A 15,735-nucleotide genomic window follows, 5' to 3' on the forward strand; every position below is an offset into this window, starting at 1 on the left:
TCTATAGTGATAGGAGCAGAATTAGGCCATTTGGCCCATCAAGTCTATTCTGCTATACAATCATCTATCTTTCTCTCTTCCTCCCCATCCCCTCATTCTCCTGTCTTCTCCCCATAACCCCTGACACCTGTACTAATCAAGAATCTATCTATCCCTGCCTTAAAAATATCCTTTGACTTGGTCTCCACAGCCTTCTGTGGCAATGAATTCCACAGATTCACCACCCTCTGACTGAAGAAACTTGTCCTCTTCTCCTTCCTAAAGGAACATCTTTTTATTCTGAGGCTAAATTAAGAGTCTATGCTCTTTATATATTTATTTTGCCATGAAGGATACCACGTCCTTAATATTCCAGATGTGGCCTTGCCAGGACTCTGTTACTGTTGTAAGGCATATTTACTTTAAAGTCAAATCCTCAACAATAAGGTCCCATCTGCCTATTTAACTCCCTGTTGCTTCTGCATGCTGTCTTTCAAAGAATTATGTACAAGTGCACACATGTTCCTCTGGGCATCTATTTGTTGGCACGGACTTGGTGGGCCAAAGGGCCTGTTTCCGCACTGTATCTCTAAACTAAAGACTGATCCCTGCAGTACGGGACTAGTCACAGCTTGAAGGGGCAGGTTTAATCTGAAATGTTCCCTTTTTCTCTTTCCACAGATGCTGGGTGACCTGCTGAGTATTTCCAGTGAAGATAAACACAAAAAGCTGGAGTAGCTCAGCGGTTCAGGCAGCATCTCTGGAGACCACGAAACTGGGAAGGTTGAAAATAGGTGAAAAGGAATTGGGCCTGAAGAAGGGTCTCAACCTGAAACGCCACCCATTCCTTCTCTCCAGAGATGCTGCCTGTCCCACTGAGTTACTCCAGTTTTTTGTGTTAATCTGGGGTTGAGACGCTTCTTCAGACTTCATGTTGAGTATTTCCAGCATTGCCTTTTTTTTGTTTTGCATTTCCAGCATCTGTAGTTGTCTTTTTTTTGATTTCCATTAACTTATCTTTGCTCTGTGTTTCTACCTGTTAATCGTGTTGGAGATAATGATATATTATGGTGGTTTATCTCTGCTGGCTTGTCTCTTCAATGATTGTCCAGACGATCTGGGGCTGGTGTCTCCAGGTGGAGCCCGGGGCCTCGGGTCACCCTTGTAGTCAGAGGGCGGTGAATCTGTGGAACTCATTGCCACAGAAACCTGTGGAGGTCAAGTCAGTGGATGTTTCTCAGGCACAGATTGACAGATGCTGGATTAGTGCAGGTGTCAGAGGTTATGCAGGAGAATGGGGTTAGGAGGGAGAGATAGATCAGCCATGATTGAATGGTGGAGTGGACTTGATGGGCCCAATGGCCTAATTCTGCTCCTATCACTGACGATGCTCGTCCACACCTGGTCCTATAAAGATCTTTGGTCCTAGGGACAGGACAGGACAACGCAGGGTAGGGACAGAGCAGGGGCAGGGACAGGACAGGACAGGACGGGGCAGGGGCAGGGCAGAGCAGAGCAGGACAGGGCAGGCGGCCGCGGTGGGGGATCCGGAACCTTTCTCACGGCTCCGGCCGCCCCCCGGATGTTTCCGGTGGTAACGCCGGAAGGGACCTGACGGTTCTCTCTCCCCCCCCCCCCCCCCGCAGCTCCGGCCATTGAGCGCTGGGTGAAGATGGGGAAGAAGAAGGAGGCGGAGGCGGCGGCGGCGGAGATGGGCCTGGGTGAGGGCAGCGGCGGCGGCGTCGCGTCTGTGGAGAGGCCGAGCCCCGGGCCGCAGCTCCCCGTCTGTCCGTGTCCGTGTCTGGGTCAAGCTGCTGATCTCGGCTCCTTGCGGCCCGGGGACGGGAGCGGGAATCCGTGGGGTCACTCGATCACCCACTCACACTAACCCTCACCCACCCACCTACTCACCTACTCACCCACTCACTCACTCATCCACCCACTCACCCTCCCGCACCCACCCCCTCACACCCACCCACACCCATCCACTCGCCCTCCCACCTACTCACTCACCCCCTCACCTACTGACTCGCTCACCCACCCACCCACTCACCCATAATCTTCCATTAATTTGTCCTCAGTACCATCTATATCTCTCTCGTTTCCCACTCGCCCTGACTCAGTCTGAAGAAGGGTCTCGACCCGAAACGTCACCCATTCCTTCTCTCCAGAGATGCTGCCTGTCCCGCCGAGTTACTCCAGTATTTAGTGTCTGTCTGGGTTCTTAATATTTGATTATTAAAGCTATTTGCCTTGGGAGCTGGATGGGACCATTCAACCTCTCTAGTCTTTTCTACCACGTTAGTGTGATCGCAGTGGATTAAGGTATCAACCTTATAAAAAGACACAAAGTGCTGGAGTAACTCAGCATGTCAGGTAACACCTTTGAAGAAGATGGATAAGTGACCTTTTAGGTCGGTACCCTTCCGATCAACATACGGCTTTCAAAACTCGAGAAAATGTCAGCGTTTTCTTCATAAGTGTTAATAAAATGCCACAAGGAACTGCAGATGCTGACAATGTAAAAATTGTCCATAGTGGGTGTAGGATAGTGTTAATGTGCGGGGATCACTGGTCAGCACGGACCCGGAGGGGCAAAGGGCCTGTTTCCATGCTATATCTCTGAGGATGTGGATATGGATAGGCAACATTTTGGGTTGGGACCCTTCCTCAGAGTCTGAAGAAGGATCCTGTCCATGTCCTCTAGAGATGCCTCCTGAACTGTCGAGTTACCAGAATTGTATTAGATCCAGCTTTCAAAAGGAACATGCACTTACATTGTAATTTGGGCAATCTTGAGAGGTCCATAGGGATAGAGTCACACAGCATCGAAACAGGCCCTTTGGTCCATGTTGCCCATGCCAACCAAGATGCCCCATCCACACTAATCCCACAGGCTCACGTTTGGCCCATGTCCCTCTAAAGCTTTCCTATCCATGTAACTGGCCAAATTTCTTTTAAATGTTATAGTACCTGCCTCATCTGCTTCCTCTGGCAGCTTCTTTCATAAACCCACCACCCTATGTGTGAGGGTAAACTGCCCCTTGGGTTTCTATTAAGTCTTTCCCCTTTTACCTTAAACTTATGACCTTTGGTTCTTGATTCCCATACTCTGGGTAAAATATATATTTACTTATTAGCGATGGCTTTATATAATTTGCAACTCGGTTTGAGTCGTCAGGTAGCTTATTCATTTTCTCTTTGGTGTTTCACAGAAGGTGAAGCTGGTGGCCACGGCTCTCACAAGAAAAAACACAAGAAGCACAAGAAACACAAAAAGAAGCACCATCAAGCTGACGTGGGTCTGGGCTTCTCCTCTGAGACTCTTGAATCCGACTCTGGCACTGGGAAACCCCAGCTGAAGCTGAAGATAAAACTGGGTGGGCAGACCATGGGTACGAAGAGGTAACATAGCTTCTACATTGTTTGCCATTCCTTTACAAGATTAGCGCTCAGCCCTGCATGTGCTGCATTGTCCTTGGAATAGAGGAAAACAAAATCATTCCTCATTATGGATGCGGAAATGGCGGTAGCCCTGGTTGAAATTTATGAGTTGTCATTAAATACAGGAGAGGTCAGAAAACTGGAGGGTGGCAAATGTTGTGCCTCTGTTCAGGAATAGCACCAGGGAAATTTCTGGGAACTATAGACCAGTGATCTTAACATCTGTAGTTGGAAAGTTTATGAGGCAGTTGAGGCAGGGACTATCGCAACGTTTAAGAAACAGTTAGACGGGTACATGGATAGGACGGGCTTGGAGGGATGTGGGCCAAACGCAGACAGGTAGGACCAGTGTAGCTGGGACATTTTAACCGGTGTGGGCAAGTTGGGGGAGAAGGGCTCGTTTTCAAGCTGTATGATTCTATAATCGGGAAAGGACAATAAATGACTTTCTCTGGGTGAGGAATTTGTAGTGGGACGCCACCTGATGGCCATCCAATCACGGTTCAGTTGTTGCTTGGGGATTATCTTATCCAAGTCTATGTCACTCAACTGTGAATAACGTCTTTGTGTGCGCAGGTCTATCCTCTGCACCTGAAGCTATCAGGACATGACTGCTCACTCTGGTGGCCTCTCTCTGGGAAGAACTGGCACAGTGGTAGAATAACGGCACAGTGGCACAGCGGTAGAGTTGCTTCCATTACTGTGCCAGAGACCCGGGTTCCATCTTATCTAGCAGTACTGTCTGTACGTATTTTGTACGTTCTCCCTGTGACCGTGTGGGTTTTCCCCGGATGCTCCGGTTTCCTCCCACACACCAAAAACTTACAGGTTTGTAGGTTAATTGGCTTTGGTAAATTGCAAATTGTCGTTGAGTAGGATAGTACTGGTGTACGGGATGATCGCTGGTCGTTGCGGACTCGGTGGGCATTGGTTACAAGTGTGGTATGTCAAACGGGTTGGTGGGGGATGGGAGAGGAAAGTATAGAATAGTCTCTTAAGTGACAGTATAGATTTCATTAGTTGGCTTGCTCAAAAGGGTGCCTGTAAGATGTGCAGCAGTCTGTTGCATATGTGCAATTTTGATTTTGGGGAGTTTTATTCCATGTAACAGTGTGCCACACTTCTCTTTGGCTTCTGAGATGAAGCAGTCTCCATCCCCTCTGATGGTTGATGATGATGAACCAGATGAAGTGCCATTGGACCAGTATCGGGCCTGGCTGGGTAAGTCTTGCTTCTCTTGTTTATCTCTCAAGAATAGTTTTAAATCTCATGGCATCAATCTAGTCTCTGCTTCTGTAACACACCCCAGCCTTGCCTGGTGGACGGCTTTTTAGTTTAGTTTAGAGATACAGTGCGGAAACGGGCCCTTTGACCCACCGGGTCTATGCCGACCAGCGATCCCCTCACCTCAACACTATCCTACACACTAGAGACAATTTACAATTTGTACTGAAAAGCCAAATTAACCTGCAAACCTGTTTGTCTTTGGAGTGTGGGAGGAACCCGGAGCACCAAGGGTACACCCACGTGGTCACAGGGAAAATGTACAGATTCCGTAGGCAGTACCTGTAGTCGGGATCAAACCTGGGTCTCTAGCATGTAAGGCAGCAACTCTACTGCTGCACCACTGCCACCCATTTGTGTTCTCCACAATTATTGTTTCATTGTGGAGAATATTTCCTGCCTGATTTTAAATGCTGATTTTTGTGAGCATCCTCAATGATTTTAAAAGCATCTATTCAACTTAATAGTTGTCGGGAGTTCTCTAAAGATTGGCACACTCTTGGCAAGATTCGAAAAGACTTGTAATAGGATGTTTGAGTTATGAGCAAGCGTAGGCATTCTGAAGAAAAGCTAAGTGCTGGAGAAACTCTGCAGGTCAGGCAACATCTGCCGAGGGATGCGTTTTGGTTAGGACACTTCAGACTGAAGAATGCTCCCGACCTGAAACCTTATCGTCTGAGCATTCCTTCCATAAATGCTGCCTGAAATTCACCAGGATATTACATAGTTTGGAGGACTTTAATTGTGGGGAGAGATTGGATAGGCTGGAGTGAAGGAGGCCGAGGCGTGACACGATAAAATAATAAGATTATGAGGCATAAAGGTAGATAAATCCTTTCCCATGATTGGGGGCATAAAAAACAAGAGAGCATAGGTTAAGGATGGAGGTAGGAGTTTAATTTAAAAAAAAAAAAAAAAAATTTGGCGGGTAGGTTTTTTGCATGGTGTTTGATATATAGTATCTGTTGCCAGAATTGGTGGCGGAATCGGACACTATCACCCCTTGAGGCATTTGAACAGGCAAGGCATTGAAGGATATGGTCATAATGTGGGCAGAATGGAATTGATATAGATGGGCAAAATAGTGGGCATGAATGTGGTGGGCCAAAGGGTCCATTTATTTGCTGGACAATGCTACCCATTTGTTTTTTGGTGAGAAAAACATTAATGACATGACTTTGCCACAAATTCCAATTTATTTTAAATTAACAATGTGTGTACTAATAATTTGCAGTTACTGCAAATATATATGTCCAAGGAACATATTGTAGCATTACTTCTAAAAAGATGAGTTGTCTCAAATGACTCTTGTAAACACAGATGAGGAGAGCAACTTGGATCCATCTCCTCTACCGGATCTGGATTCGGAAACTCTGCGGGAGCCGGAGCAAGATGAGGAGCAGCGATGGCTGGATGCTTTAGAAAAAGGCGAGTTGGATGATAATGGGGAACTAAAGAAGGAGATCGATGAATCTTTGCTGACAGCCAGACAGGTGAGAGAATTATGTGGCTGGATTAATCTATATAATTATAAAACGCTAATCTTGGATATTTGTGTCTTGTGTTTGATTTTCTTTTTCTTTGATTCGCATCTCCTCGAAAACCCGACGCGCTAACGGTGACATTTTTACATATTTCAGTAGAGATTTACCTCATGTCAAAAATCCCCTCGTCTGAAAATGTTATTCATTATTTCCCCAGTTATATCTTGAAATTCTTCACAAATCTGACATTTTTTAAAATCTAATGAGCTGACGACGTGACAATAGCTCCTCTTGCTCAGTCGACCGGCCCAGCCCGAGGCACAGCCGCACTCCCCCCCCCCCCCCCCCCCCCCCCCCCACTCAGTAATTTTGTCGCTTCCGGACTCAAAGTCGATAAGCACTTGGCCGTCCGCAGCGCCCAGTCCTGCCCACAGCCCAGCAGCCCTCCGCCCCCAGAGCTCTGGATTGAAGCCGCTGAAAAAACACGCTATGCTTGCGCTTTGGCTCTGGTTTCCCGAGAGAATCCGAGTGATGCCGAGGAGCACCTGAGTGATGACGTCGCAAAGAGCAACATGTAGTACGCTCGCAGCAGCCTGAAACAGCAGCTACCCATGTTCTCCAGAGTTACTCCAGCACTTTGTGTCTTTTAAAGCTGTAGCAAAGATAGCAATAGTACAGATGCAAAATAACCCATAGATAGGCATTACTATTTAGCCTGGGTAGACACAAAATGCTGGAGTAACTCAGCGGGTCAGGCAGCACCTCTGCAGGGAAGGAATGGGTGATGTTTCAGGTCGAGACCCTTCTTCAGACTCTTGGCCTGGTTTTGCCGTCTTTACCATAAACCTTGGCATTGGGCACGTGAACATTATAGTGCAGAAGTATCCATTTGGCCAATTGTGCCTTTGCTACGCTTTGAAATTGCTAATCAATTGCACTCATAGCCCTTCAATTTAATATGCACCAAATGGATAAACATTTATTCCTTTATCTTTTAAGACAACTTATTTCCGTTAAGGGGCTGTGCTTGGTTGGTGAACGGTTCTGATTTCACAGGCATTCTAATGTCTAGCCCATAAGTGAGGGAAATACAAACACCATGGTAACTGTGCCTCCACAGTATTGCAATGAATTGTATCAAAAGCAGCGGACTGATAAAAACATTTATTAAAAGGGGAGAGAGGAAACTAGTTCTGTTGGTAGGAATAGACGCTTGTACATATATCAGACTTTTGAAGTTATGGGAGTTTTTGTTTTTTTGTATGGGTGTTAGGAACCTGGGGATAGCTTTTATTTTGATAATGTACCATTTTTCTTTCTACAGCGTGCCTTGCTGCACAAGCAGCAGAGCCAACCGCTCCTGGAACTGCCCATGGGCTACAAAGTGAAAGAGATGACTGAGGAAATGATGGTGAAACGGGCTGAACGCGCTCGGAAGAGGCGTCTGCAAGCCGCCAAGAAAGCCGAAGACAGCAAAAACCAAACGATTGAGCGGCTGACGAAAACCAACAAGGCCAAAGTGAAAACGCTGAGGGAAAGAAAGACCAAGAGAATGCATTGTCCTATTATTAGATATTCCAATAATGCCATCGGGATTACTGTGTCATTTCCACATGGATATCCTGCCCCACTTCCAGCACCCTCAATGCCTGTACCCATACCAACAACCTGTGTAGTCGAGGGTTGCTCAAACTTCAAGAAATACTCTTGTTCTAAAACAGGATTACCTCTCTGCAGCCTTGAGTGCTACAAAAAGAATTTGGTGATCCAAGGTTTGGTCTGATGAGAGGTGAGCCTCTACTGTTGGTTCTGCAATACAAGGTAGATAAATCCCAGGGAGCTGCTAACTGGGTTGGTTCACCAACCAGAAACGATCTCATTTTAGCGGTGGAATGCTAATGGAGGTTTGAAAGGTGGTTGCACAGTCAAAATCTGTGCTTGGTTTGCCTCCCCCTGCAACTACACCTACGATCGTTATAGTTTTTGTCGGCAGGCGTTTATCACAGTGGAGGGATTGATTAGCAGTGTTAATAGGCATTTTCCACTTGGGAAACACTAAGAATTCTGACTTGGAATGATATGGTTGCATCCAGTCGTTTTGTTTTATCTTAGCCATGTTTTGTATCTGGCACTGTTAGCTGTTGTTCCTCTGATGGCTTTGGAGTAAATGACCAACTAAAGCTGTGGGGCAAAACTCCAGTGAATTGAGGCTGACTAAACACAACAGACTTCCATCCTAGGACTCTGCACTACTTTCAACTGTGGTTCGTTGGAGACCGTTGCCCAATAGGGTACACCACCTAGTTTGCATTATCACAATGGTCTTTTTCCTATGCTCAAATTCCACATACAATTTCTAACTCCTTGATGGAACTGCTGTGTCCCATGAACATTAGCTAGTATACACACTAGAAAACAGACTTTCAATGATCAGTAGTGATAGTATTGTGCCCTGTTGAACTGAGCACACATTGAGGTTTGAATAGTTCCAGTGTTCTACCCTTTACTATTCTGCAAGGTGGACACATTCAGCAGAGATGTAACTGGATGTTACAGGTTTGTGATGCATCCTCTAGAAATGACTGAATTATACAATGGCTGCAAATTGTTCACTTGCATATGTATGATTTGGGAGGTGATGGGGGAGTGTTTTGGATTTGGAAGAGCTTTTGTTGATGCTTTTTTCATAAGCTGAACTAAACTTTTAATTAAATTTATTGAGCTTGAATGGTGTTTTTGATTTGAGAAAAACTGCAATGATTTGGAATGCTCTGATGTAATGCAGAACATTCTTCTGTTAGTTAAACCCATCAAGCCCCTGTAGTGGGTAGTCAGAAGTAAACAATGAGATGTGGCATTAGTTGCAGACTCATTTGTGCATTTTCTCTCATTTTAGCACAGTGCATCTTCATGATTTTTATTAAAGTCAAATTTATCGTTTAAACAAGTTATTTTGGTATTAAACTCGCCAACTTCTCCATTTGACTTTGGTGACAAAGCCAATAAAAACAAATGCTATTGAAATGTTAATTTGAAATTCCTGCAAAATTGAATTTAGTTGCACGCTTATGGATACATTCTCCATTATGAGCAGTGATTTTATTTTTTTTAAATTACTAATTCAAGGCTGATGGGTCGACCTCTCTTCCTTCAGTGTAAAAATTCATGTCAGGAACTAAAAAGCAACCGCATTTGAGCAATCTAGGTTTTAAAATAGCTTATCCAGATAATTTAAGATCATCTCAGTTGCAAAACCCACCACAATTTGTTTACTGGAGTTTTAAAGAAATGGTTTGGAAGCTTTAATATTTAACTGCCGACTACTGATTGGTTTTGAATTTCTTCCAAATGTCTGTTTAGAAGGCTTTGGGCTAAATGCGCAGGAAGTGAAAATGACCCCAATATGCTGACTTATGGAGCAACTCTGCAGCAAAGTTTGCTGAAATGGACAATTTTAAGAATAGACAGCAGAAATTGTGAATTCGTTCACTGTTCCACTTAATTCCTATCAAATTATCAATCCAAAGGCCTTTACATTCTTTTTAAAACCAAGTAGATGCACTTATGTACCATATGAACCAGCTCAAATAAAACAGTCTGAACTTCCACTTCTCTTCATGGCCATGAAGAAACATCCACATTCATCTCTCCCCATTATCTTGGAATTAAGGAATAGACACTAAACAACTCATGAGAAATGGTCTTCCTGTATGAACTCTTAGCAGTTTGTCACAAGTGAATTCATTGTTTTGTAATTGCTTTGGCAGATTCTGAGGACCAAATGTATTTGTAATTAGAAGTCCTTAAATCCACTGATTGTCAGCCTAAGTAGCAATCAGTTGATGCAGGCAAATGAGTAATGAATGTGAAGCTGTGTGCTGGATGTACACTGCTAATCAATCACTAACTTGTACTACCATTGAAATGTATGTTTGGGCAGACTAATTATATTTCAATGCCTGATACAGGGGAAATATCTATTTGACCAAGGAGCAAAAAAACCCTCACTCATGTAGCAGTAAAGGGCCTGTCCTCCCAGCGCGCGACCAAACCTGAACCGGGGGCCGCTCGGAGGTCGAGTGATTCCCGTACAGGGCCGGTCCCACCAGCCTGCGACTGCATGCGGCAGAGATCGCGACCAAACCGGAAGCGGGGGCCGCGCGGAGGTCGAGTGATCCCGTACGAGTTGACATGAAGTTCGAGCGAAGTCCGTGGGAAGTTCGCGCTAGGCGTACGCTGTCAAGACTGCGTACGGCATCGAGACGGTGCGTACGCCCGTCAAGGCGGTGCGTACGGCAGCAATGTGGCTGCGGGCCAGCAGGCCGTTGCCGCGCGGAATTTTTGAACAGTGTCAGTTTTTTCGGAGCCCCGCGCGATGTCGGGACCAGCTCCGCGAGGCCATACGGCTCGAGCGACCACGTTAGGTCGCACTTGCCGCATGCAGTCGCATGCTCGTGGGACAGGCCGTTAAGTTTAAAAAAAAAACAGCCACAAATGGTGAAACCCTCAAATCCACAGATTGCCACTTTCATTTCAAATCCAAATAAACTTGACTTGACTTGTCTGGACTTGACTGTAAATTTGCCTTTACAGATTCATCATACTCGAGAATGACCAAACTGTAACTTCTCTCTGCAGACACTGCGCACACAGCTAGTTGAATCTGCCCTACATTTCTACCTTCCTAAGCCCACCATCCCTTACTACACACCAGACTAGATAGCAGCTGCGTTATTTTGCTTGCCTTCCAAAAGAAACTGAAAATTAACAATTAGTTAAAGCTGAGAAATGTGATCCGACAGCATTTAATACCAATGCACCTCTGAGCAAGCCAGTGAATATGCATTACCAATTACTAGAAAGCAAAGAGCCACTGATATCCAGGCACCAGTTAAATGTAATTTTATTGTGCTTACTACTGCATGGTCAGTAAAAGCACAGTTGTTCCTTAAGCACTGACAGTTCAACCAGCTGCCTAAACACAGGAGAACCAACTATTATGGCTGTGCATTCCTTTGACTGCACTTAGTTTCCATAAAAAAAATCTAATTATTTTACATCTTACACTGTATGACAGCACATGAGCAAGAAACCTAGAATCTTTACAACTGTACAAAAAATAGAAAATTGATAAATCATGCTGCTTTTACAACAAAATAATTTACAAAACTGACAACGAGAGTTTGCAATGGCAACCAGGAAGCCTGGCTTTCCAATGCGCTCCAGTTCAAACCCCTCCACTAAAAGTGAACCAAATCAAGGCTGCTAGATGATTGTCCATGGTATTTCAGATAATGACAAAAAGGCATAACAACTCAAAGATGGGGCCACATGGTTCTCCGTTCAGTTATGACACGGGGTTCCACATGCTATTCATAAATCAAGGAGTTTTCATGCTGGAGCCGCTGCTGTTGAAAGTTTGGACCATCATTTTTGTTTTTAAAAAAAGACATATATACCACAGGAAATAAAAACACTAATTGCAGGAACTCACTTCTCTATTCCTCTCATTCCACTCTTGAGTGGCCCCAAATTCTGCATCACAATAAACTGTGATCGTGCAGGTCTCAAGCAGGTGTATTGGAACCGTCTGAAAATACAATCATCAAAGCTCGGGTCAGTGGTAATCAGGATAACAACATTGGATTTGGTCCACATGTTCTTCGTCCTGTGGAATCCTCAGGACACATTTGTGATAGGCTTGTACTTCTTCAGTCTGGTCCATTGGCCTGTTGCATAGTTCATTTCAAAGACCGTGTCCACCAGCATCGTGGTGCTGCCTGTACCATCTGCCTTCGGAAGAACCTCTGTATGTTCGCTCAGTTTGATTTGAATGATATCGCCCTGCTCTGGACATGGGTTTTCTGCAAGAATAAAACAAGGGTGAGTTTTGCATGCACGAGTGCAAGACAAACGATCAGAATGAAGGAAACGGGTATAGCAATTGGAAGTGTAATATGCTTCAACTTTCTGTAGTCTGTGTAGAAAGGAACTGCACTTGCTGGTATATACCGAAGAAAACACAAAGTGCTTTAGTAACTCAGCAGGTCAGGGTCAGGCAGCATCTCTGGAGAAAAAGGATGGGTGACTTTTCGGGTTGGGACCCTTCAGTCTGAAGCAAAGATTATAGAGCACTACTCCGAAATCCAATGGACTGATGTGTAGTACGTAATGGAACGTCACGGCCGCCATTTGTTTATGCCAAACGCAACATGTCATACCCATGTCATACTACGCTTATTTCGCAGAGTGGCGCATCTTGCTCTACTCTATAATCTTTGGTCTGAAGAAGGGTCCCAACCTGAAATGTCACCCATCCTTTTTCTCGAGATATTGCTGCCGGACCCACTGAGTTACTTCAGCACTTTGTGTCTATTTTATGCAGTCTTTACCATTTATAGCATCTTAACCTTTCATGCATCTTTGTTAAATTTTGAAAGTAAAGCAAAACCAGGTGGTGCCGAACGATGGCTGCCTCGCCAATGGTCTGTCTTGTCTTTTCCCTCCTTTGATTTTAGTCTGTTGTTAAATGTATGTTTTAGTGTATCTTTAGCTTTCTATTATGTGGGGGGGGTAGGGGAAACTTTTTTTAAACTCTTCCCTCAACGGAGATGCGACTTTTTCCTTATTGTATCTCCGTCGGCACAGCGGCATAACATCGAGCTGGGGACCTCTTGCTGGGGATCGACCTTGGGAGCTTGTGGATTTGGTGGTCCCTTTGCCAGGGATCGACCTCCAACCGTGGGAGCCTGCAGACTTTTAACATCGTGGAGCTCATGCTCCCTGGTTAGGGACCGGCTTTGGGAGCTCCAAGCTGCGGGAGCTTCGACTGCCCCGATCGCGAGAGCTTCAATCGCCTCTTACTGCGGATGGTTCAACTCCCCCAACCGCGGGCGAAAAAGGAAGAAAAGACGAGACTTTATTGCCTCCCATCACAGTGAGGAATGTGGAGGAGCTGCTGTGACGGATGTTTATGTCAAATTTTTATGTGATCGCGTGTCTTGTTGCTTTCTTGGTATGACTATGGCAAACCTAATTCCTCGTATGATTTACATACTTGTTTTGTTTTCATACTTGGCTAATAAAATTAATTACAATTCACGTGAAAGAACGTAACATCTATTTTTCAAATTTAAATAACTTCCTCTATTTTATTCTAGCTTGTCAATATTCAGAATTAAGGCACCACGTAGAATTAAGGGACAGAAGTTTAGGGGTAACATGAGGGGGAACTTCTTTACTCAGAGAGTGGTAGCTGTGTGGAATGAGCTTCCAGTGGAAGTGGTGGAGGCAGGTTCGATTTTATCATTTAAAAATAAATTGGATAGGTCTATGGATGGGAAAGGAATGGAGGGTTATGGTCCGAGTGCAGGCAGGTGGGACTAGGGGAAAATAAGTGTTCGGCACGGACTTGTAGGGCCGAGATAGCCTGTTTCCATGCTGTAATTGTAATATGGTTATAATATCTTTATTGACAAGGCAATGGTCCATAAAGGTGAAACTGTTGCATAACCTAGTAGTGCAAATGTAATTTGCCTTACCTTTTGGACAGATAGAAATTTAATTTCAAGAAAACAATTGTGCTGTTCTCGCAACAGAACCACTCTATCATTAACTAGAGAGCAGTCTTGAGCTATTATCTGCTTCATTGGAATCCCTCAGACTATTTTTAATCGGCCTTTACTGGATTGTATCTTGCACTAAACACGATTCCCATTATCTGGTGTTTGAACACTATGGATGGATCAATTGTAATCATGTAATATCTTTCCGCTGACTGGATAGCACGCAATAATAAACTTCAAACTTGAAAACACATCCTAAGCACAAATTCAGAGCTCCTGATGGGGTGGGAGATTGCAGCCCTCACGTGGTCCGCCCGGTTTCGACGCGTGCACAAACAGAAGATCAAACAGAACAAGTTGTCTTACAACTTTAGGCTGTGCACGCCATACGCAAGAAGAAGAAGAGCTCCTGATTGGTTCATTTGCACTTCAAAATCGTAGGTACAGATAATGTGGGGAAGGGGAGAAAAATAGGATGAGGGTTTTTAATAATGATGGGAACAATTCTTCCCGATGATTCGGTCTGTTAAGATATCAGATAATCAAGCCACAGAGCCCAAAATACCCAAACTTCAGTAAGTTAGTCGAGCACTTTAATCAAAGCAGTGTTATGATTTGGTCCGAGATAGTGGAGAAACAGGCTCTTTGGCCCAACTTGCCCACGCGGACCAACAATGTCCCAGCTACACTAGTCCCACTTGCCTGTGCTTGGTCCATATCCCTCCAAATCTGTCCAATCCATGTACCTGTCTAACTGTTCCTTAGTGGTTTGCTAGTGCTACACGTGTGGGTTTAAACTAAATAATGAGGGGCAGGGATTGACAAATTGGGAGTATGGAGATGGAGTTAAAGGGGAAGTGAGTACATGAAAAGTTACAAAAGACTCCTGAATTAATGGGAAGAAAAGTTCAAGAAGGGATAAGAGAGTAAGGTCAGGGCCAATAGTGACCGGTGTGAGAGGGGAGGTGAATACCAAATTCAGTGTTGTATATGAATGCACGAAGTATAAGAAATAAAGTGGATGAGCTTGAGGCTCAGTTAGAAATTGGCAAGTATGAGGTTGTGGAAATTACAGAGACATGGCTGCAAGAGGGCCAGGGCTGGGAACTGAATATTCAGGGGTATACATCCAATCGAAAAGACAGACAGGTGGGCAGAGGGGATGGTGTAGCTCTGTTGATAAGGAATGAAATTCAGTCCCTTGTGTGACATATAATCAAGAGATGTAGAGTCAGTATGGATAGAACTGAGGAATTGTAAGGGTAAAAAGACCTAATGGGAGTTATCTACAGGCCCGCAAACAGTAACATGGATATGGGGTGCAAGTTGAATCAAGAGATAAAATTGGCATGTAGCAAAGGTAATGCTACAGTGGTTATGGGAGATTTCAATATGCAGGTAGTGTGGGAAAATCAGGTTGCTACTGGACTCCAAGAAAGGGAGTTTGTTGAATGCCTCCGAGATGGATTCTTAGAGCAGCTTGTACTGGAGCCAACCAGGGATGAGGTAATTCTGGATTTGGTGTTGTGTAATGAACCGGATTTGATAAGGGAACTCAAGGTAAAGGAGCTATTAGGTAGTGACCATAATATGATAAATTTTAATCTCCAATTTGAAAGGAAGATGGGCAAATCGGAAGTGTCAGCATTACCGTTGAGCAATGGGGACTACGAGGCATGAGGGAGGAGCTGGCCAAAGTTGACTAGAAAGAGACCCTAGCAGGGATGACAGTGGAACAACAATGGTAGGTATTTCTGGGAATAATACAGAAGGTGCAGGATCAGTTCATTCCAAAGAGGAAGAAAGGTTCTAAGGGTGTAAGAAGCGACCGTGGCTGACAAGGGGCATCAGGGATAGTATAAAAATAAAAGAGAAGATGTATAACATAACAAAGATGAGCGGGAAGCCAGAGGATTGGGAAACTTAAGAAGGTAACTAAAAAGGAAATACGGGGAGAAAAGATGAGGTACAAAGGTAAG

General features: G+C 44.6%; 2 protein-coding genes across 3 annotated transcripts in view; one reads left to right on the forward strand and one right to left on the reverse strand.

The window, feature by feature from the left end:
• Positions 1-1,573: 1,573 nt before the first annotated feature.
• Positions 1,574-8,919, forward strand: ino80b (INO80 complex subunit B). Its single transcript, XM_055654512.1, has 5 exons — positions 1,574-1,700; positions 3,195-3,384; positions 4,535-4,644; positions 6,028-6,200; positions 7,516-8,919. Exons 1-5 carry the CDS (start codon positions 1,652-1,654, stop codon positions 7,972-7,974), a joined length of 981 nt encoding a protein of 326 aa, XP_055510487.1. The 5' UTR covers positions 1,574-1,651; the 3' UTR covers positions 7,975-8,919.
• A 2,158-nt stretch (positions 8,920-11,077) lies between these two features.
• Positions 11,078-15,735, reverse strand: part of nelfa (negative elongation factor complex member A) — a 58,504-nt gene continuing 53,846 nt past the window's right edge. For both annotated transcript variants that reach the window (XM_055654630.1, XM_055654709.1), the window contains exon 11: positions 11,078-12,055. In XM_055654630.1, coding sequence (XP_055510605.1) covers positions 11,871-12,055 — 185 coding nt within the window. In that variant the 3' untranslated portion in view covers positions 11,078-11,870. The remainder of the gene's footprint in view (positions 12,056-15,735) is intronic.

Source organism: Leucoraja erinacea, chromosome 1, assembly GCF_028641065.1.
Source record: "Leucoraja erinacea ecotype New England chromosome 1, Leri_hhj_1, whole genome shotgun sequence".
NCBI lineage: Eukaryota > Metazoa > Chordata > Chondrichthyes > Rajiformes > Rajidae > Leucoraja > Leucoraja erinaceus.

Coding starts and splice junctions, on each gene's coding strand:
- ino80b (XM_055654512.1), top strand. CDS start 1,652: ATGGGGAAGAAGAAGGAGGCGGAGGCGGCGGCGGCGGAGATGGGCCTG. Junction 1,701..3,194: donor GGCGGCGGAGATGGGCCTGG/GTGAGGGCAGCG, acceptor GGTGTTTCACAG/AAGGTGAAGCTGGTGGCCAC. Junction 3,385..4,534: donor CAGACCATGGGTACGAAGAG/GTAACATAGCTT, acceptor TCCATGTAACAG/TGTGCCACACTTCTCTTTGG.